The sequence below is a fragment of the Lynx canadensis genome, chromosome A2 (assembly GCF_007474595.2).
Source record: "Lynx canadensis isolate LIC74 chromosome A2, mLynCan4.pri.v2, whole genome shotgun sequence".
In the NCBI taxonomy this organism is placed as follows: domain Eukaryota; kingdom Metazoa; phylum Chordata; class Mammalia; order Carnivora; family Felidae; genus Lynx; species Lynx canadensis.
The window spans coordinates 7,259,920-7,281,659 of NC_044304.2; the positions used below are offsets into that span (position 1 = coordinate 7,259,920).

The 21,740-nt window shown below is 55.4% G+C and overlaps 1 protein-coding gene across 1 annotated transcript in view; it reads right to left on the reverse strand.

Moving 5' to 3' along the window:
- Positions 1–1,999: 1,999 nt before the first annotated feature.
- COL5A3 (collagen type V alpha 3 chain) overlaps positions 2,000–21,740 on the reverse strand; it is a 35,738-nt gene continuing 15,997 nt past the window's right edge. The window contains exons 30-67 of the mRNA XM_030299893.1: positions 21,541–21,648; positions 21,046–21,099; positions 18,043–18,096; positions 17,535–17,579; positions 17,224–17,277; positions 17,068–17,112; positions 16,641–16,694; positions 16,488–16,541; positions 16,344–16,397; positions 16,091–16,198; positions 15,837–15,926; positions 15,522–15,575; positions 14,602–14,709; positions 14,378–14,485; positions 14,228–14,281; positions 13,727–13,780; positions 12,978–13,085; positions 12,850–12,903; positions 12,593–12,646; positions 12,426–12,479; positions 12,236–12,289; positions 11,577–11,684; positions 10,920–10,973; positions 10,704–10,757; positions 10,376–10,429; positions 10,185–10,238; positions 9,904–10,011; positions 9,704–9,757; positions 9,182–9,235; positions 8,880–8,987; positions 8,519–8,572; positions 8,403–8,438; positions 7,888–7,941; positions 7,091–7,304; positions 6,890–7,002; positions 5,020–5,088; positions 3,046–3,285; positions 2,000–2,964 (exon numbers count right to left, since the gene is read on the reverse strand). Coding sequence (XP_030155753.1) covers positions 2,818–2,964; positions 3,046–3,285; positions 5,020–5,088; positions 6,890–7,002; positions 7,091–7,304; positions 7,888–7,941; positions 8,403–8,438; positions 8,519–8,572; positions 8,880–8,987; positions 9,182–9,235; positions 9,704–9,757; positions 9,904–10,011; positions 10,185–10,238; positions 10,376–10,429; positions 10,704–10,757; positions 10,920–10,973; positions 11,577–11,684; positions 12,236–12,289; positions 12,426–12,479; positions 12,593–12,646; positions 12,850–12,903; positions 12,978–13,085; positions 13,727–13,780; positions 14,228–14,281; positions 14,378–14,485; positions 14,602–14,709; positions 15,522–15,575; positions 15,837–15,926; positions 16,091–16,198; positions 16,344–16,397; positions 16,488–16,541; positions 16,641–16,694; positions 17,068–17,112; positions 17,224–17,277; positions 17,535–17,579; positions 18,043–18,096; positions 21,046–21,099; positions 21,541–21,648 — 2,997 coding nt within the window. The 3' untranslated portion in view covers positions 2,000–2,817. The remainder of the gene's footprint in view (positions 2,965–3,045; positions 3,286–5,019; positions 5,089–6,889; positions 7,003–7,090; positions 7,305–7,887; positions 7,942–8,402; positions 8,439–8,518; positions 8,573–8,879; positions 8,988–9,181; positions 9,236–9,703; positions 9,758–9,903; positions 10,012–10,184; positions 10,239–10,375; positions 10,430–10,703; positions 10,758–10,919; positions 10,974–11,576; positions 11,685–12,235; positions 12,290–12,425; positions 12,480–12,592; positions 12,647–12,849; positions 12,904–12,977; positions 13,086–13,726; positions 13,781–14,227; positions 14,282–14,377; positions 14,486–14,601; positions 14,710–15,521; positions 15,576–15,836; positions 15,927–16,090; positions 16,199–16,343; positions 16,398–16,487; positions 16,542–16,640; positions 16,695–17,067; positions 17,113–17,223; positions 17,278–17,534; positions 17,580–18,042; positions 18,097–21,045; positions 21,100–21,540; positions 21,649–21,740) is intronic.

Below are 21,740 nucleotides of genomic sequence, written 5' to 3' on the forward strand. Positions count from 1 at the left end.
GTCTTCATTCGTTTTTGAGGGTTTCTGGGTTCTTCTCTGTGTGGGGGGATACGTCCCCAAATTTCGCATGGCTTTTCCCCTCATCCTTCAGGTCTCTGTGCTCAAATATTACCTCTTCAGTGAGGTCTCTCCTGTGACCACCTCATCTCAAACTTACACCACTCCATCACACTGTAACTTGTTTGATTTTCCTGAAATCACATTACATAGCTGTATGTCTGTCTAGTCCGTCTCCCTCAGGAGTAAGATCCCCACATCTCTCTTCTACCCCAGCATTTGGAACAGTGCCTGGCACTGAGTAAATAGTCAAGAGAATAAAACAAGCAACTAAGTAAATGAATGAATGAGTGAACTCATCAATCAACCTCTGAGCCCCAACATTCTTCATAGAGTTACAATCCAGTAATGTTTATTGAATGCATGAGGGAATCCAGGGCAAGCATTCAGGGGGCCTTGTGGGGCCTGGTGGCAGAGGTGGTAGGGTAAGCCCTGACTTTGAGGGAGACCATTCACCCCAACCTGAAACCTATACCTACCCAATCCCACCTGACCCAACTCAACTACACCAGCCCCCCATCACTCCAATTTGGCACTCAACTGGGCAATGTCCAGCAACCGATGAATGGATAAACAATGGAATTGTTTCAGACAGTGGAAAAATTCCAGACAATGGAATATTATTCAGCAATAAACAGGAATGAAGTACTCAGAACCAAAGGGCCACATATTATATGATTCCATTTATGAAATGCCCAGAATGGACAAATCCATAGGGACAGAAAGATTAGTGGTTGCCTACCACTGAAAGGTTTTGGGGAAATGGAAAGTGACTGCTAATGGATATGGGATTTCTTTTTGAGGTGATGAAAGCTTCTAAAATTGATTGTGGTGATGGTTGCACAAGTCTGTGAATGTACTAAAAACCATTTAATTGTATACCTTAAATGGGTGAATTATATGGTAAATGAATTACATCTCAATAAATCTACTTTAAAAAAACCTCAGCCCAACATCTAACCTCCAATTCAAGCTGCCTCAAACCCAACTCAGATCTTAACTGATGCCGTCTTGACTTGCCAAACTGCCAATCCTCACTCCCCATTCATAGCAACCCCTACTTAGTTCTACTCAGTTCATCCTACCTCCCACATCAACCCTAATTCACGTCAGTCCAACCTCCAATTCCAGACCTTTACCTCAATCCACTGATTTCCCAACCTCCAGTTCAGCAGATCCCATCATTACTCCACCGCAAACGCACTCAACTGACTCCAAAGCAGCCTCCAATGACTCATCTTCAAGCCATTTTCAACATAACTCGACCAACCTCTACCCTCTAACACCCAACTCACCCCGAGGCTCAACTTGTAACTCAATTCTCTCGTCCCCCAACTCATCTCCTGACTCGCCACCCAGATCTTTGAGTCATTTCATCTCAAACCCAAACCACATCCCATGTCACCTCTTGATCCATTCCCTCACCCTCAGCTCAGCCAATGACTCCAGGACTAACCAAGATCAACAGAAAGATCTAGCTATTCTCTCTCTCTCTCTCTCTCTCTCTCTCTCTCTCTCTCACACAAGTTTGGTGTATTCCTAATAGGTTCACATTTTTTTCCAGCTTTATTGACATAGAATTGACATATGACATTGTCTAAGCATACAACCTGTTGACTTGATACACTTGTATGCTGATCACAACCGTAGCATTAGCTAACACTGGCATCACAACACATAATTAAAATTTCTTTTTTGTGTGCTGAAAACATTTAAGATCTCTCTTAGAGATCCGGAAATTTTTTACTCTTCTTCTAGGGTTCTGAAATGGTAAACAGACCCATCGTCTCCGGTGAGTACCGTTATAATTGGTTTCCCCCACCTCCCAAAGCCACCTGTACCAAAAGACACTATTAAGACAGGTGGTGGCAGATAACCTCAGGTGAGACAAGAGCCTGACCTTAAGAAAGATATAGGCAGCACTTGATGAAAGACCCAGGGACACAGTTCACTGGTTTATTCTCAGACTTGAGATGCCAAATATGCCCTATGGCCCTGGAGGGGTGGGGATCATGCTAGAATCTCTCTCATCATATCCCAGCCTTCCCTAAAGGAGGAAGCAGATTAAATATACAACAGAGGGGATTTTCCCTTTTAATACAGACCCAGGTATAAATAGGGCAGCACCATTAGGATCCTGACTCACCCCCACCATCTTGGCTCCCCTACCACCTGGCATGGCAAGGTGAGTTCGGGGAGATATGGGTGGGGGCAGTACTCAGAGCTGGGCTGAGGCAGTGGAAGGAGCACCCAGCTCAGTCCAGGGAAGCCCCACTCTTCCCTCTGTAGCCTGACTTCAGCTCCTTCACTGTGAACCCACCTGAAAATAGGAATGAGCGAAGGGGTCCCAGCCTGGGATCAGGAGACATCCAGTGCTTAACTATTGGAAAGGGGAGCACCACCAGGTGTTGGGGGCACTGACCGAGGAGTGGGGAGGCAGGCATGGGGGGAATTCATCAGCTCTGACTTAGAAGTTCATTGCATGGGGCCTCGGGGGTGGGGAGCTGAGGGCTGGGCAGGCAGGCAGAGCCAGACTACAGTATGTCAGCTGTGGTGCAGTGAAGGGAGGCTAGACTTGAGCCAGGCTAGACTTGAGCCCCCGGCCCCCTGGAACGGAGAAGGAAGACTGCTTGACCGTGATGAGTAGACTCTCCCCTGGCTCCACAGTCACAGGACACGATAAATACGGTGGCTTCAAAGCCTCAGCACCAAAAGTGCCCCGTCTGGGGCTCCCTCATTATCCCTCCCACCCCAAGACTCTCAGCTGCTAAAGCAGACAGGGCCCAGTTCAAACCCAAACTTCTGGTTCGTCTGGCCGAAGTCAGTAGCCGCCACGTCCCACAGAGGCAGAAACCCCACTTGGGAAGAGCTGAACTCCAAGAGGGTCTTCGTCTGTCCCTTGCGGAGCTGGGAAGACAGAACGGTGAGTTAGCAGGAGGGCAGCCAAAGCCTCTCCCCACTCTGGCCGGCCCCTGCCCTTCCCCTTACCCGGCAGCCATCGTAGGGGACAGCGATGGTGGCTGCTGTCGTCTGGTTGAAGGACACCTCTTCCCCGTTGGCCCCGAGGAAGCGGAGGGAGCGGCCGTAGTCGCCTGCAGCTTCGTCCAGCCAGGCGGCAGAGTTCTGGCAGGAGTAGGTGAAGCTCTGGTGGGCTGTGGCACTCAGCAACTTCAGGAAGGTCATCTGCACCACGTTCACCGGAGACCCGTCAGCGTCCACGTAGGAGAACTGGGGGTGGGACAAAGCAGGAGGTGACGGTGCCCCCAGTCACCCCTACTCCTTCTGCGGAACCTCCCTCCCAGGCTCTCCATCCCCTGGCAGACCCACGACCTCTGCCACGTCCCCTTCTTTGGGGGTGGCCTTACCCGCCATCCAGCCCCCCACGGTTCCCCTGTGAGCCCCCCGGGCGCACGTGGCTACCGAGCACTTGAAATGTGGCCAATCAGATGGAAACTTTCAACCATGTTACTTAACTGTTTAATTAAAAAATTGTACTTATGCTTTTACTTTAATTCATAACTAATAACTGAGCCTCCATCCAGGTATCAGAGAACTTAGGTGGGGAACAACTCAAGTATGCGAATCTGCTTTTTCAAAGGCAGATTTTATGAAATCTAAGTATGGATCAAGAACCTCCAATGAAATTTAGTGCCCAGATTACGATGTGCTATAAACGTAAAATATGGGTCAGACTCTGCAGAACTCGTAGGGGAGAAATTTTAAATGCCTCAGTAACCTTTATATTGATATGACACTATTTTAGATGCACTGGGTCAAATAAAATATATTATTAACATATCACGGGCCTGAGATAGCCTGCTGGGTAATACGTCCCTTCTGGCCTCCTTCTCATCTCTGTATCATTTCCACGTGCCCCTACCGATGTTTTCTGGAATCACCTCCCAGATAAAGTACTTGCAACTGAGTCTGTGTGGAAGGGTCTGTTTTGGGGGGAAACCCAAACCAAGATACCCCCACGTTATATTATAGCTTTGTTTCTTGGGTTCCTGTCTGCCTGCTTCCTTGGTTATGCTCCCGGTAGAGTATCAACTTCATGAAGTCAGGAACTGTGTTTATCATTTGCTGCTACATTCCCAGTGCTTGGCAGATACACGTATGGCATGTAAACAGTTCCCAAGCTGAACCCCAAATCCCCCCACCCATCAAACCTGTGCTTCTCATCTACATATCTCAGAATGTCACCAGACACCAGCCCACCAACCTTCTCCTCCCTCCCTTCCATTTCATCAGTGACTAGGTCCTATTGGCCTCTCTCTTAGATTTTCCAAGCCATGCCCTCCTCCCCACCCCCACAGCACCAGCTCCAGCCTGGGCCACCTCTTCACTCCCTTGGGCCAACATGCCAGTCACCGCCCCCTCCCCACCTGCCCCGCAAGCATTTTTCTAACTGAGAGGTTAGATTTGGGCCCTTCCCTCACTGAAACACATTCCATGGCTCCCTGCTGCTCACAGGTCTTTCTGGGGAGGTGGGCCTAGCCCTCACCTACCTCCCCAGCCTCCTTTCTTACCACATTCCCCTTCACACTTTCTAGAGCAGGGCGAGTGGCTTTTTCTTTCAATTCCCCAGACCCTCTTTTAACTCTGGACCTTTGTGTATGCTGTTCCCTCTGCCTGGAACACTTTTCCTTGTCCTCCCTAACTTGCTAACCCAGCTCATTCTTTAGGCCTCAGTTGATCTGGGACTGCTACCAGGACGCCTCTGGGACTTGCAGCACTGCCTCTGGATTTCCACCATACCCTGGGCTTCCCCCATTCACATCTGACGCTCCACACACCCCTCCCCCGCCCCCAGTCTGCTACCCCTACCAAGCCTGCAATCACCATGAAGGCAGAGGTGAGTCTGCCCTGTTCCCCTCATCCCTCAGAGCCCCTCCTCCAACTCCGCATGCCAGTTCCCACCACTGTTCATACCATCCCCCATCTTGGTCTCCAGCCGCTCACCTTCTTCCCTCGACGGAATGTGCTGTACCAGTTTCCCGGCTTTTCCTTGGACCAGGAGGCCATTTTCACCTGGGGATGGGAGGGGGTAGTCAGTGTAGATGGCCTGGGTGCCGGCCATGTCTTCCTGTATTTACCTCCCAGCACTGAAAGTTGCAGACTGTATACCCCGGACCCTTGAGCTGTTGTTCTCTGGCCATGGGAGTTGGCTTGGCTGGTGCACAGGGCAGACCATGGGGTTGGGAGTCCCTGCCCTCTGAGGCAGCTCTCCACCAATGACAAGAATGGATGGATAAATGCTCAGCTCCCTCTCCCTCCCCCACGTGCCTGTTCCACACCATCTCCCAGAAGTCTCCCAGTGGAACTGAGCCATCAGTGCCCAATGGTGACATTTTAACCCTCATCGGCTGCCTCCCCCAGTCCCCTCTCACTTCCCCCCTCCTCTCCTGGTGCCTCCTGCGATCTCCTCCCAAATAAATGACTCGCCCTCAAGTCTTTGTCTCACGGTCTGTGTCTGAGGAACCCAAACCTGGATCCGTCTTCACACCCCTCCCCAACACCTCTGGGCCGGAGGAAGCTGAGCTGGCGGGAGAGGCTCAGACACCAGCAACTGTTTAGAGATCAAATCCTACGCGACCTCGGGGTCTGAGCTTGTCTGTATTCCCGTCCACGAGTGTGTAAGCGTGCGGGGGAGGCGGAGGGTTGAGCTCCCACTAAACCAGGGCTCTGGCCAGTCAAAAATAATCATAAATGGGGCGCCTGGGTGGCGCAGTCGGTTAAACGTCCGACTTCAGCCAGGTCACGATCTCGCGGTCCAGGAGTTCGAGCCCCGCGTCAGGCTCTGGGCTGATGGCTCGGAGCCTGGAGCCTGTTTCCGATTCTGTGTCTCCCTCTCTCTCTGCCCCTCCCCCGTTCATGCTCTGTCTCTCTCTGTCCCAAAAATAAATAAACGTTGAAAAAAAAATTTAAAAAAAAAAAAAAAGAAAAAAAAATAATCATAAATAAGAGGGACATCATCATGCATTTTTTGCAGGTTCCGTGCTGGCTACATACTTTACCAGCAGCAGAGGCATTAGCACAGCACCGCCCACCGTCAGTGTCTAATCAGTGTTCCTGATACATTGCATCAGCACTCAACTGTACAGCCAGTCCATACCTTCCTGAGCTCCGTTTTGCAGACGAGAAAAAAACCCTATTCCCCCCCAGTTTATATCCCAACCCGGGGTTCTAGAGTTGCTGCTGCCTGCCCACTGCCCTCTGCTGCTGAGCCTGATGGAGAAGCCCAGTATTCCTGGGGGCCCAGGTGGTCTCACCTCCCAGCCCACAGCCTGGAGGGCAATGAGTCCACAGGCCCCTCAGATAGCAGATCAGGAGGCAGTGCCTACAGGAGGTTAAGGGCTGGGACTCTGGAGCCAGCCTGCCTTGGGTAAAATCCTCGGGTAACTTCTCTGTGCCTTAGTTTCCCTCTCTGGGGGATGATGGCAGAACTGGGCCTCAGTGTTGATGCAGCTAAGTGCTCAGAACAGCCTGGCACACATAAAGCACTATTTAAAGATTTGCCACCATTATTGTTTCCTTCACTAGATTTTCTCGTAGAAGGTGAGCTCCATAAAAGCAGAGTTTTGTTTTGTTTTGATTCTCGGCTGTGGTCCCAGACCTTCAGACCTTCACAGGCCTTGGCATACAGCAGGTGCTCAACAAATGTCGGATGAAGTTAGGATAAGGTCCCAGACAGAGCCTGCGTGTGTGTCGGGCAGGGAGGGGAAGCAGGGGACAGCCTTTGGTGGAGGCGGGAGGACGGGCCCGGGTGATACGGCTTCCGGTGCCCTCTTTCTCCCTGCGCCCCCTGCCCCCACCCCGCCCAGGCACTCACGGTCTCAAACTTCTTGTCGGGATAGAGGCAGGTCTCTCCTCCAGCCGTGAAGTTGCAGAAAACCCTGAGCGCGTCCCGCGCACAGCCCTGGTTGGGGTCAATCCAGTATTCCCCTGCCGCAGAGCCAGGTGGGGTCAGTGAGTCGGGGGCGGGACCCGACGGCTTCCTGCCCACGGGGCCCAGGCAGGGGCGGGACCTCACCATCCGGCAGGTGCGGGTGGTTGCGGTGCAGCTCACTGCATACGAGGCCCGGGCGCTCAGCTGTGCCGGGAGGGCGCCGCATCTGCTCCAGTTCGAAGCTCAGCGACGTGAGCGACGCCAGCACCTCCTCCAGGCCGCCCTCCGGGCCCTCCAGGGGCACAGAGCGCCGCCGCCGCCGCCGCCGGCGCAGTCCGTGCAGCTCGGCCGGGGGACCCTGAGCGGGGGCGGGGACGGCAGAGGGGAGAGCAGAGACGCGGGAGGAAGAGACAGGAAGAGAGACAAGCAAAGATGAGAGAGACAAGGGAGGCAGAGAGACACAGGGGTGGGGATAGATAGGAAAAGGGAGAGAGAGATCAAAAAGGGACGGGGCCAACGAGAGGCAGAGACGGACAGGGACACATAGGAGGGAGAGAAAGAAAGACCCAGTGATGGGGAAAGGCCGAAGCAGTAACACCGGGGACGGATCCGCAAGGTGAGGTAAAGAAAGCAGAGGGAGAGAAAGAAACAGAGACAAAATTGTGCAACAAGTATTTGAAATAGAGACAGAGGCCAGGAGAGATGGAAGGGACGGAGGGAGAGATGGTGGGGGAGACAGAGTCAAGCAAGACAAGACCCAGTCAGAGCCCCCATGGGTGTTCCCCTAAACCCTCCAACAGAGCCGGCATCCTCCCTCAGCTTTCAAGACACCTCCCTCCCCACCTGGGTGCCCTGAGCACCTGCTGTGTGCCCCACCCAGTTCTGGGCACTTGGGGACCCAGTGGGACAGACACTCCCAACATACTCCCTGGGGAACCTACCGGAGGGCCAGGGGGGCCAGGGGGGCCAGTGTCGCCACGGGGACCAAAGGATCCCTGTAGAGAGAAGTCACTTGGGAGTGAACTCTGTCTATGGAGACCCCTGCCTGCCAACACACACACACACACACACACACACACACACACCACACACTCACTCACTCACTCACTCACACAGCACTGGGGGAGGGAACTGCAATTTTTTAGCCCCAACTATAAAACACTCATTTCCTTTCCATATTTTAACATCTCCGAAATCAAAATCTAACAAATCTTTGGCAAGTCATAGTTTCCTTGTCAGAACTGTTTTTTCTTCACAGTAGTTTCTAAAATAATGGTGCATGTCACAATCGGTGGCACTTTAGATTTGATAAAAATACAACGGTAGGTGTTGAGTAAATAGTCAAATGCATGATTGAATGAGTAAATGAATGAATGCAAAGGGATTGAGGGTGTGGTGACGTTGAAAGGGGTGGGAAGCCGGGATGTGGGAGCCTGAGGGAGCAGTGCATACTCACCGGGGAACCTTTTGAGCCCTTCTGTCCCAGAGGACCCTGTGAGGTAGAGACAGGGAGGGCTGGAGTCCCAGCTGCCCCACCACGGTGACCCCACCCCACAAACCCCTCTTACTCACCGCCACACCTGGGGGCCCAGGGGGGCCCAGAGAGCCGATGGGACCGGGGGGACCCTGAAGAAAGGACACCAAGGTCATCACTGATGGGGTTCACCCCTGTGATCCAGGCACATCCCCCAGACAAGCTTCCGGTCCCCTCAAAAAACAGGCCACAGACACAGCCTCCAACCCGCAAATCCCTAGATGGAGACACCCCCCACCCCGCCATTTTCCCCAGACACAACTCTTATCATTCTAGACGAGGCTTCCCAAGCCCCCCACAGTCTCCAACCCCCACAGTCTCCAAATAAGCCCCAATTCTGCCCCCCCCACCCCTTCCTCTGAACACATTCTTTCCACTTGGGGTAGAACACACACTCACAGGTTCTCCCTTAGGGCCGGGGGGGCCCTGCACGCCTGGCAACCCCTGATCCCCCTTCTCACCAGCTTCCCCAGGGGGGCCGATGAGGCCAATTAATCCAATGTGGCCCTGGAGGACGAGAGAGGCACACACGGGGAAAGAAATATGGTGGGGGGATTGCTGGAGGATTTTTCTTCTAGAGCCTCGGGGTAATGAGGTTGGGAGCAGAGGAGACCCCAAATTCTCAGCCCTCTGGCCAGGGAGGGTAAATGTGGAGGAGACAGAGGTAACTCGGGGAGAATAATGGAAGGAGGTATCCTTACTTTTTCCCCCTTGGGGCCAGCATCTCCCTTCAATCCTGGAAGGCCAGAGGGCCCCTGGAAGGAGAGTGAGGCTCAGTTAGTCAGGCTCAAACACAAAATCTCAAGGTTCATGTGGGTGATTGGAGGGTAGTCAAATGGGAAATTACTCATGTTTCAAATGGGAATTATCAGGGATGTGGTCATGGGGATGGTCAGGAGAGAGGGGTGATGACAAGGGATAATGAAGGGCTGGCTGGAGGAGGTCCAGTATGAATGGTCCGTGGTCAGGATCGCCGTGGGTGGTCAGTGTTGACTATCAACATAGATGGTCAGTTTGGCTTGTCATGATGGTCACTGTGGTCGGTATAAACCACCAAGATGGAGGGTCGGTATAGACCATCAGGATAAGACCATCAAGATAGATGGTTAGTACAGGTGGTCAGATGGACTGTCAGTGAGGGGTGAGCCCACGGCACCAGGTGGCCACTGGATGTCCAGTGTGGTTCTCAATGCCAAGACACCAGGGACAAAGAAGTCTCTTACCAGGGGTCCAGGAGGGCCCATCAGTCCGGGAGGTCCCAGGAGGCCTGGTTCACCCTAGGATGAAGCAGAACGTAGGGGTGCTGCACTCGGCGAGACCCCGTGTAGATGTCCCCACCGCCCTCCAGGGTCAGCCACCTCAGGCTGTGATTAGAAAGCATAAGGTGGGTCACACACAGAGGGTCTGATCCCACCCTACTCACCACAGGGCCGGGGATCCCCCGAAGACCCTCAGGCCCCACACGTCCAGGGGGCCCTCGAGCCCCCACTGGGCCCGTCATCCCTGGGGGCCCATCGGGACCTGGCTCCCCCTGAAACAGACCAGGGCAAGGGAAGGGCAGGAAGTGTCAGACAGTTCCTTCCTCCCGGCCTCCCAGCCAAGAACCATCAGGGAGGGGGAAGGAATTGGGGCACCCATTCTGATGGCCCATCTGTTGGCCGAGGATCAACACGGGGACCCTCCCTGGGCAGGGGGGGTACTCACCTTGGCCCCTTTCTCCCCTTCTTTGCCTTCTGGACCCATGCGGCCTGAAGGACCCTGAGGAGGGAAAGAGTGTAGGAGGGATGCTTTGGGGGTGAGGGGGCCTGTGGAGGTGGGCGGGGGCCTGTGGGGGCCTGTGGGGGTGAGTGGATCAAAGCTGGAGCCAGGTCAGCCAGGAGGCAGGTCTCACTTACCCTCTTGCCGGGGGGCCCAGGGGGGCCAGGCTCCCCAGAAGCTCCAGGCGGACCCTATGGATATGTAACAGTACCAGGGTAGTATTAGCTCATGTCGGTTGAGCAGGGCTATGTGTCATATGCCTGTGATCCCAGGACGGCCTTCCCCAGACATCCCCACAGCACCAGCTGTCTCCCACCTCCTCCATTAAGCTGCTCACCGTCCGTGGTGACGGCCCAGAGCGGCAAAGCAGGTGGTGTATGGGGGCCCTGGGTACCTCATCAGCCTACCCACTCACCAGCCCCAACCCCCCTCTGCCAGCATGACATGCTCTGCTCCCCCACTCACCGGTCCCCCAACATCACCAGGGTCTCCCTTCTCTCCTGGGGAGCCGTCTATACCCTGTGGGGGATGGGAGGGGTCACGGAGGCAATACGAGTTTGGGGTGAAGCTTGGGGACACATAAAGCTTATGTGCTCCCCTGACCTTGCCCAAGTCTGTGGAGGGAGGCGAGATGGGGGCAGAATTAGGAATATATTGTGGGAGTGGGGGGCTCACACACACCGAAACTCCTGGGTCTCCGGGGGGGCCTAGATCTCCTGGGAGCCCAGTGGGGCCCTGGAAGACAGAATGACGAATAATCACATTTCTGAATTACCGAGCATTTGTCTGACAGGTGAACAGCGCCCAGGCACAGCTTGGGCTGCTGAGGACACATAGTGAACAAAACACAAAATCCCTGCCCTGGGAGAGAGAGCTTTCTACAGTCTCACGCGTGTAGGCGGTGACCTAGGGGCATCACATGCATCACCTCACTTCATCCATCAGGTGTCTCCCAGCCCACGACTCAACAGAAATGACCCTCAGAAAAGGGGTGAGATGCAAACTGAGGTCCCACAGACTCCGGAGCTCCTCACTGCCCTGCCAGCCACCCCAAGCCCCTCTGCCGTGGCCGGGGGAGGGGGGGCGGTCTCAGCCTCCACCCTGCTGCTAAATCCCACATCAGCCCCAGCTCTGTTGCCAACATTTCCAGATCAGATTTCTGTGTGGGAGCAACTTCCACCCCGTCCCGTGACATACAAGCGTGCCTTTGGTCATTGTCCGCCACGTTCTGGATGGCTCGGGGGCCAGCAGGTTGGAGGAGGGAAGCCCTGCTCTAGAAGTCGGGGAGCAGGGTCAAGGCCCCTCCCCATCTCTGCCTCCTCTTCTCCGAGGACTCACCACGTTCCCTTTGACTCCATCCTCTCCAGGGGGGCCTTTCTTGCCTGGGGGTCCAGCAGCCCCAGATGGACCCGAGTCCCCCTTTTCACCAATTTCTCCCTTGGGCCCCTTTGTAGAAATAGAGGTCGGAGGTCAGAATAGCCTAGACAAGAGTCCAGGGTCAGGGGTCAAGGGTCAGCATCCCTGGACTCAAGAATCTGGGTAGTCGGGGACTTCCTGGGGCCAGGGGTCAGAGTAGCCTAGACTGTCCAAGAGTCAGAGGTCACAGGATCTAGGACTTATAGGAGTCAGGGGCAAGGATGGCCCAGGTGCTCAGAGATCATGACCAAGTTTGGTCTAGCCCACATGCCACATTGGAGTGAATTAGAAAAGGGGATCCCTCTGGGAAGTTCATCCCCAACTCAGGGTGTATGGCTTGGATCCGAGCCCCCACCCCCTCTCTCAGCCCCACACCCTTGTGCAGTGTACAACCTGAAGAACTCTGTGTAGCAGCCCTATCTGAGACCTTCCAGGGCTCTGTCATCAAGACAACTGGGGCTACCCATAGGTCCTGGGTCAATGGGTGACTCTGGTCTGCCCAGGGGTCAAGGTGCCCCAAGATGCCCAGGGGTCAGAGGTTCCCTGAGATGGGTGCAGGGGCACAGGACACAGTCACTCACAGGGATGCCTGGGGTTCCTGGGGGTCCTGGGTCTCCAGCCTCCCCTGGCTCACCCTGTAGGAGGCGAAGTTGAGGGTAAGGAGAGGTCTGATTATGACAGACAGGAAGGAGCTCCCCAGAACAGCCACCCCCAAGCAAGACTGGCTGTGCCTTCCCAACCCTAGGCAGTCCCCTGCCCCCTTTCTCTCACCTTCTCGCCCACAGCGCCCGGCTGACCGACTCCCCCGGGCAGCCCTGGAGGGCCCTGGAGAGACAGCAAGGGGGAAGTGGGACTGCAGGATCCCAACAGCCCCTTCGTGGGAAATGGATGTCCCCACCTCTCAGGCATCCTGCCCACCCCCCACAGAGGGTCCTCACCTCCGATCCACTGGGGCCATGGGGGCCCCTAGGGCCTGGAGCTCCATGGGGACCCTGTGAGACAGTCAGAATAGCATCCAGTGACCTCATGACCCCTCAAAGGCACCACTAACCACAAACACCGTCCTTAATGCTGGTTCCCAGCATCATCTTAAAATGACAATGTGCCCTGTGACACCACCACCTCCAAATCAGTCTAACGGTCACCACCACCCTGCTATCCTCGTGCCCTCCCACCTTCCCCAGGTTGTCCATACCATGGACCCTACATCTCCGACCTCCCCTTTCTCTCCAGGAGGGCCCGGCAGTCCCTGTGGAACAAAGAAGCAAGATTGGAGCACAGAGTGTGGGGAAAGAGGACACGCCCCCAAACTCAGACACACACCTGCAGGCCAGGGGGGCCAATCACCCCAACGAAGCCTCTCACTCCATCATCTCCTTTCTGCCCAAAGAGGCCTGGTGGTCCCCTGCGTCCCTGAGCCCCATCTGCTCCCTGGGAGAAGGACAGAAACAGGGCACAGTGAGGGTGTGGGTCAAGGGTTGGAGACAGGGTCAAAGTCAGGTTAACGGTTGCAGTCAGGTTTGGGATTAAGTTTGGAAAGGGTCAGGGTTGGGCTTGGAGGTGGGGGTACAGGTTAAGGGTCAGAGTTTGGGAATTAAGTCAAGAGTTGAGTCAAAGTTTTCAGATGGGCAGCGAGTGGTGAGATGGGCATTGGGTGGTGGGTTGAGGTCAAGGTCATGAGCAGTGTTCAGACGAGGTGGAGGTGAAATTTAGGGTCGGGCTTGACATTGGGGCCAAAGTCAGATTCAAAGTTTGGGTCCAGGTTTGGGGTCAGCACTGGAGGGTGGGTCAAAGTTGGGCTTCAGGGTAGGACTGGGTCAAGGCTCAGATTTGAAGATAAAGTTTAAGCTGGGATTGAGGTTCAGGTCATAAGTGGGGTTGAGACTGGAACTGCGATGCCCTTCAGGGTTCAGGTTGAGGTTGGGATTGAGCCAGACTCTGGGATGAGTTCCTGTTGGGTGTCATCACAGAGGGGTAGGGGTGGGGTTGAGTTTGGGTCTGGGTCATGGTGGAGGACGTTGTCCCTTCCCATCTGGGATCCAGGCAATGGCCACAAAGCCAAGAGCACTCACCGGGGACCCTGGGTGTCCCACGGGACCCCGTACCCCTGTTGGTCCAGGCGGGCCCTGGGGGAGGGAACACAGCCAAAAACACCTCAAATTCAAGATTGGGAGCGCGCCCAAGATGACATTCACTGCCTCCCACTGCCCCCACCAGGAAGCAAGAGCTGCTTCCCCCACAATCCTGTCGCCCTAGCCACCAACAAGTGGGATCAGATACAGACATCGTCCAATGCTTGGGTCACTAGGACTTTTCCCCAGAAGTCCCTCCAGGGACTGAGCTGGCTCACAGATGCAACGCTTTGGCTGAAGGTCCTAGAGGGAAGCTGGGGAGGTGATGCCCCAGGGCCATGCAGAGTCACAGACAGAGAGATGGCCACCAAGGAAAGGGAGAGGAGAGGGTAGCCATCTCAGCACCCTTCCCATTCTCCTGGGGTCCCAGCTATCCCCCTCACCCTTCACATCCCTCTGCCTTCCCCCAGGCCCACCTCCCTCACTGGCCCCCACACTCACCGCATCCCCTTTATCGCCTTTGCTCCCTTTGTTGCCAGGGGCACCCACTTCCCCCTGCAGAGGAAACAGGTGAGGGAGGACCAACATGGCCTCTCCCTACCCTGAGCCCCCCAGCCCCTCCTCCACGAGCTCTTGTGTCCGTGAACTCACCTTGTCCCCATCCTCGCCAGAAGGCCCAACAGCTCCCGGCGGTCCAGGAAGCCCCAGGGGCCCTGGGATCCCATCTTTGCCGGTGGGGCCAGGGGAGCCACGTTCGCCCTGATGGGGGAGTGGAAGAGGGGATGGTCAGGGGCCAGGGCAGAGGTGAAGGTCCGGGGATGTGGGGGGTGCTGGGTCCTGAGGACGCTTGAGGACTGTAGCAGGCAGGCACTTACCGGGGACCCCTTCTCGCCTGCAGGGCCAACAGGGCCTTGGCCTCCACTTTGGCCAGGAAGCCCCATGCCTCCTGCCGGGCCCAGAGGACCCCGCTCCCCAGGAGGGCCCTGGAAACAGGGGTGAGAAGTGTGGGAAAAACAGCAAAAGTTCTCATGGATAGAGGGGGTTTCGAGCCACCAGGCACTGAGGCAGGTAGTTAACCAGCATCATATCCATCTGTTCCCTTCCGCACAGTGGCCAGAGGGACACCTGAGTCAGGGTACACATGTCCCTCTGCCCACAGCCCTCCACGGCTCCCGCCTTACTCAGGGAAAATGCGAAGTCCTCCTGGTAGCCCACAAGGCTCTGCACGAGTTGCCTCATCACCTCCTGCCCTCTCCGCCTCCCACTCACCCCTCCTCACTTCTTTCCAGTCACACAGGCCTCTTGAGCATTTCCTCCAACATGCTAGCACACCCCAACCACAGGGCCTTTGCACATGCTATTCCCTCTGCCTGGAACACCCTTCCCCTGTATATCCGCATGGCTCCTCCTTCACCTCCTTCAGGTCTCAGCTCAAATGTCACCTTCTCAGGGGGCCTTCCTTGACCAACCCATTTCAACTGCTCTCTCCCTACTCCCCCTTCTCCGTGTCATTCATCACCAACTAGAACAGAAGCTCCAGGAGAAGGGAGGTTTTTATATGTTGATGTCTGGCATGCAGGTAAGTATGTGTCAGACGGATCATCTCACTGAGATTTACAGTCTGTGGGGCGAGGCTGTGTTACAGATGAGAAAACTGAGGTCACGAGGGTGACCCAGGCCTGTCTGACACCCGAAATAGTGGACTTAATCATAGCGATGCCCAGCTTCCCAGATGCCCCAAGCCCCCCCCACACACACACACTGCCCCCCACCCAGCAGATGGGGTTACACTTACATTGGCTCCAACAGGGCCCAGGGGGCCTTTGTCACCCTTTAAACCAATAGGTCCCTGAGGGAGGAGATGATTCAGTCAAGAGACCCCCCCCCAAGGGTGTGGCCCAGGTCCTGTCTTCACTCTGGGGGCTCACAGTTCCCACCTTCCTCCTGGGCACTGAAGGTCAGGGGTCTCTCTCCTTTAGGTCCCTCCGGCTATGATTCCTTTACTGCACTCGGGATGCCATCACCATGTCCCTCCCCCCGAGCCCCCCTTTCCTTCTCTGCTTCACAGGCCAGCCAGGTACATTTAGGAGGGGCTCCAAAGAATACTCACAGGGTCCCCAGGGGCTCCTTGGGGGCCGGGGAAGCCCCTGGGTCCAGGCGGCCCTTCCTTCCCAAGGGGCCCGGGTGGCCCCAGGTCTCCCTACGGGAGTGCAGGGGGAAGGTCAGCCTCCAGAGAGGTGCGGAGGTGCTTCCCCCTCTGTGAATCTGGGCCCCTCCCCCACGGAGCTGATTCTGAGCCTTGGGGTGGCATGGGGCCGATCTCTGGGGCCACTCAGCCAGATTTCTTAGGGGGTAGGGTCTCACCTTGACACCCTCTCTGCCTTCCAGGCCCGGAAGACCTTGTTCACCCGGAGGTCCAGGCGGGCCTGGGGGGCCCCTCTCGCCCAGAGGTCCCGCTTCTCCTGTCTTTCCCTGGAGAGGAAGGAAGCTTCTCTTGAATGGAGGCTGCCCGGGGGCGGGGGCGGGTGGCGGGGGGGGGGGGGGGAAGGTCTGTCTGAGATGCACCTCCCCCCGAAATATCTGCAAAACTGGAAAGACCTGTGGGCTCCCTTCTGACCTGAGGACCCACGACACCAGCTGGTCCAGGTGGGCCTGTCTGACCTTGGAAGCCCTGGGGAGAAAAATTTAAAGGGGTGTCACATGGGAGAGAGAACCAGAGAGCCTCAAGGGGCGAGGGGTCAGAAGTCAAGGGGCCACTCACCAGTTCTCCTCTCTGTCCAGGGTGCCCGGGACGCCCGTCCTTCCCCTGGGGACCCTGGGGAGCAGGGTGGGAGGGAGATGAGACGGCACTAAGGAGTCTCCCCACTCCCTGGCTTCCCTCCGGGCCCCCCCCACCCAGGGTGCACGCACTTACAGGGGGACCCTTTGGCCCGGGGAATCCAGGAGGGCCCTGCAGACCTGGGAGGCCCTGAAATGGAACCAGAAGCCACGGTCTCATCCCTCCTGCCCCCCGAGCCCCACATACCGAGCACGTGGAGTGCTTTCTGCACGCCGGGCAGGGGGCCAAACAGACACCCGCAGTCATTCATTCCAATTGTCACTGCAGCCCTTTGTGGTTATTCCCATTTTATAGAGGGGGAAACTGAGGCCCAGAGAGGTGGAGTGACTCGCCCAAGGTCACGCAGCAGCTGAGTGGCAGAGCTAGGGCTTGAACTCACAGCTCCGGACTTCAGAGGCTGCGTTCCTTCCACTGCACCCTAACCACCTCCTGGGTTCGTCTCCCAACCCGAAACACACACACACACACACACACACACACACACACACACACACACACTCACCTTTTCCCCAGGGATCCCAGAGGCCCCGTCCTGGCCCACATCACCCTAGGACAGAGTGGATGGGATTCAGGCTGCAGGACAAACTCACAGGGAGGGCCGGGGGAGCCCGGGCCAGGGGGGCCCGCACGAGGGCCCGATCACCCACCCAGCCCATACCTTGGGGCCCGGTTGCCCGGTGGGACCTGGTTGGCCCCTCTCTCCACGGGAGCCCTGAGTAGCAAAGAAGCAAAGATGAGAAGTGAGAGGGTGCGGGAATCTAGGAGACAAGCCGGACTCGCCTGGGCCGCCTCCCGTCGTGACCCCTCCTTGCCCCACCAGGGACACGGACATAACCCAGACCCCAGACGCTCTGCCCTGCCCGCTCACGATTCCCCCCCCACCAACCCCCCGCCTCTCCTCTTGCAGCCCCTCCTCGCAGCCCTGCCCCCCAAGGCCCAGCAGGATGGGGGAGCATTCACTCTTCTTACTGGTGGCCCCCGCTCTCCTTCCAGTCCCGGCTGCCCCGCTTTGCCCTGGAGAACAAATCAGGTGACGGGGAAGCAGAAGGCAGTTATGGCACAAAGACGGGAAACACACACAACCGGGCACAGACCCAGAAAGGCACCTGCTGTACATTTCTTCACAAGCCTTTCACACACACACACACACACACACACACACACACACACACACACCCCTACGCACATTTATGTCCACGGCCACGCACGTGCATGCAGGCTTATGTCCTTGTTTACCGCAGGCCCGCGGGTTGTAACACCCAGACCCCATCTGATCTACACCGAGAGGCACCCGTACGTGCAGACTCACGCGCAGTAACGCGAGGTGGGGTCACCTACCTGTGCCCCGCACCGCAGATGGGAATATGCGTGCAGACAAGTGCTTCCAGGCTTAGCTACGGGGGCCTACCCGCTGCCGTGCAGAGCTGCACGTGTTGCCACGAATAAGCCCTACCCTTCCCCCGGCCCCCGGACTCACCCGCTTCCCTTTTTCTCCTAATGGTCCCAGCGGCCCAGGAAAGCCAGTAGATCCCTGAGTTGAGAGAAACAGAGAGAAAAGATGGGGGGTGGTGGTTGTGGAGTGGGTGGTCAGCAAAGTTGACCCCTCACCCTTCAGCCACTCCGTCCTTTCCAGAAGTTTCTTTGGTCCTTCCAGGCCCATCCTCCTCCCAGGCAGCCCTCTGCCCTCCTCTTTCCCCTCGCTCACCCCTTGCTCCCTCCACTTCAGCCACACTGGCCTCCTCCATGCTACTCGGGCACACGAGTACACTCCTGCCTCAGGGCCTTTGCACTGGCTGCTTCCTTCGTCTAAAATGCTCGTCTCTCGGGTCCCCACACAGGCAGGTATCCCTATCGTCTGGATCTCATTTACATGTCAGTTCCTTAGAGAAGCCTTCTGCCACCATCCTGACCACTACGTCTTCCAAGTCACCCTCTGTCACCTTGTCCTATTTTGTTTTCCCATAATATTTGTATTGAAATGACCTTGTTCACTTGCTTACTCATCCGTTGTCTGTTTTCTCTGCTCTGACATGGTGCTCTGATCTCCTGATCTTAATCCCCTCAACCTGGTACACAGTCAGTGCTTACTCGATATTGGTTAACTGACTGACCCCAGTCCATGCTGTCCTGCCCGTTTGGAGGCATCCTCCCCCGTCCCCACAGAGGAACACATCACAGGTTCTGCTATCCCCTCCCGCTCCTCACCATGTTTTGAATCCCAGACCCCCCACTGGATTAGCTGTGTGGCCCTGGACAAATGGCCTACCCTCTCTGAGCATCAGTTTCCTCATTTGTAGCCTGGGGACACCAATGATACCTCCCTCACAAGTTTTTTTTTTTTTTTTTTTTTTAATTTTTTTTTTTTCAACGTTTATTTATTTTTGGGACAGAGAGAGACAGAGCATGAACGGGGGAGGGGCAGAGAGAGAGGGAGACACAGAAGCGGAAACAGGCTCCAGGCTCTGAGCCATCAGCCCAGAGCCTGACGCGGGGCTCGAACTCACGGACCGCGAGATCGTGACCTGGCTGAAGTCGGACGCTTAACCGACTGCGCCACCCAGGGGCCCCTCCCTCACAAGTTTTTGGTGAGGATTAAAAAAAAAATTTTTTTTTAACGTTTATTCATTTTTTGAGACACAGAGAGAGACAGAGCATGAGCGGGGGAGGGACAGAGAGAGAGGGAGACACAGAATCCGAAGCAGGCTCCAGGCTCCGATCTGACAGCACAGAGCCCGACGTGGGACGTGAACTCACGGACCATGAGATCATGACCTGAGCCAAAATTGGGCGCTTAACTGACTAAGCCACCCAGGTGTCCCTGGTGAGGATTAAACAGAATAATGAATAGGAAGCATTTTACACTGTGTGTGGCACATAGTAAGTGCTTATGAAATATCAGCTGTCATCATTCATGCTGATTATCACTGACTGCTATGGACTGAATGTTTGTGTCCCCTCAAAATTCATATGCTGAAGCCCTATGTTGAAGAATGGTCATTTGGAGGGGCGCCTGGGTGGTTCAGTCGGTTAAGCATCTGACTGGCTCAGGTCATGATCTCACGGTTCGTGAGGCCGAGCCCCGTCTCGGGCTCTGCGCTGACAGTGTGGAGCCTGCTTGGGATTCTCTCTCTCTCTCCCTCTGCCCCTCTGCCCCACCTTCTCTCTTTAAAATAAATAAAATGAGGGGCGCCTGGGTGGCGCAGTCGGTTAAGCGTCCGACTTCAGCCAGGTCACGATCTCGCGGTCCGTGAGTTCGAGCCCCGCGTCGGGCTCTGGGCTGATGGCTCAGAGCCTGGAGCCTGTTTCCGATTCTGTGTCTCCCTCTTTCTCTGCCCCTCCCCTGTTCATGCTCTGTCTCTCTCTGTCCCAAAAATAAATAAACGTTGAAAAAAAAAATTAAAAAAAAAAAAAAAAATGGGGCGCCTGGGTGGCGCAGTCGGTTAAGCGTCCGACTTCAGCCAGGTCACGATCTCGCGGTCCGTGAGTTCGAGCCCCGCGTCGGGCTCTGGGCTGATGGCTCAGAGCCTGGAGCCTGTTTCCGATTCTGTGTCTCCCTCTCTCTCTGCCCCTCCCCCATTCATGCTCTGTCTCTCGCTGTCCTAAAAATAAATAAACGTTTAAAAAATAAATAAATAAAAAATAAAAAAATAAAACCCACACTATAAATCATCAGTGATGTAATGAGGGTGTGGTTTAGGCAGAAATACTGTCTAATCAGTAGCCTCATCCATCAAAACATTGGCAAAACAAATGTACATTTTATATAAGTGCATTTTAATATGTTATAATTCAAGATACGTCAAATATGTATTTTTTAAAGTTTATTTATTTTGAAAGAGAGAGAGAGAGAGAGAGAGAGAGGGAAAGAAAGAATCCCAAGCAGGCTCCACACTGTCAGCGCAGAGCCCGATGTGGGGCTCGATCTCACAAACTATGAGGTCATGACCTGAGCCAATATCAAGAGTCAGACGCTTCACTGACTGAGCCATTTAGGAGGCCATTTCTGTTTGGTGTGTGTGTGTGTGTTGTTTTTTTAGTTTATTTATCTTGAGAGAGAGAGAGAGTGTGTGCGTGAACATGAGTGGGGGAGGGGCAGAGAGGGAGGAGAGAGAGGTCAGATGTGTATTTTTTGTGATTCTCCTCCTTACTGACTTTGAACCGACCTCAATCACACCAAATAAGAAGGATCCTATAGTTCGATTACCAAAATTATCAATGTTACTATAATCAAGTTGACGAGACAAATACAGGATCTCCATTTTGCAACAAGCAAGTGGGTTCAAGAGACTTGACCAAGGTCACTTAGCAGGTAAGGGGTCGGTATCTGAACACAAGTCTGATGCGAAAGCTCACGTCTTCGCCGTCTCTCAGTGACCCGTGGGGTGGATGGCTCAGTCCCCCAGACCACAGCCTGGCCCTCCAGATGCTGATTAGTCTCTGAGTCCTGCCCTGGCCCACCCCTAACCCCTTAGCTTCTTACCTTAGGGCCTGGACGTCCTGGGTAACCTGGGAGACCTGGCAACCCCAGCTTGCCCTGCAGAAAAATTATGGGACAAAGGTCAGGAGTTGAACCCTGAGGGTCAGGAAAGAAAGGGCAGGATGGCTGGGACAGGGGGGCGGGGACAACAGCGTAGAATTCAGGGAAACGTGAGTTCAAGTCTTGGCTCCTGCCTGCTACAGGCATGTCTTTGGGCAACTCATTCCATTCAATTCTGTTGCGAACCTCAGTTTCTTTGTCTGCAAAATGGGGGTAAAAATGCCCGTCGCCTGCGGTGGGGATAAAAATCAGATAATGTAGTATGTGCAATTTCTCTATCATGCTGAGTGAAGGAATCAGAGACGGTAAGCGAGGTAGCAGTCTCCTGAGGCTGGAGACAAAACAGCCAAGGGCAGAAGGCAAAGGGCCAGGGAACACCTTCGCTGCAGGATGGGAAGCTGGAGGGTAGACTGGAGAGGGTGACCACGGTCCATTCACCTTCTCCCCAGCTGAGCCTGGGGGCCCCTCCTCGCCGGCCAGCCCCTCCTGCCCCTTCAGCCCTTCGGGACCATCTTCTCCCCGAGGACCGGGGGGCCCGGGGGGTCCCTGCAATAGAAAGGCGGTATCAGGCCCCGTGTCACTCCGGCCGCCTCCAGCTCCCTGTCTTAGCCCGAGCACCCCCACCGCCACCAATGTCT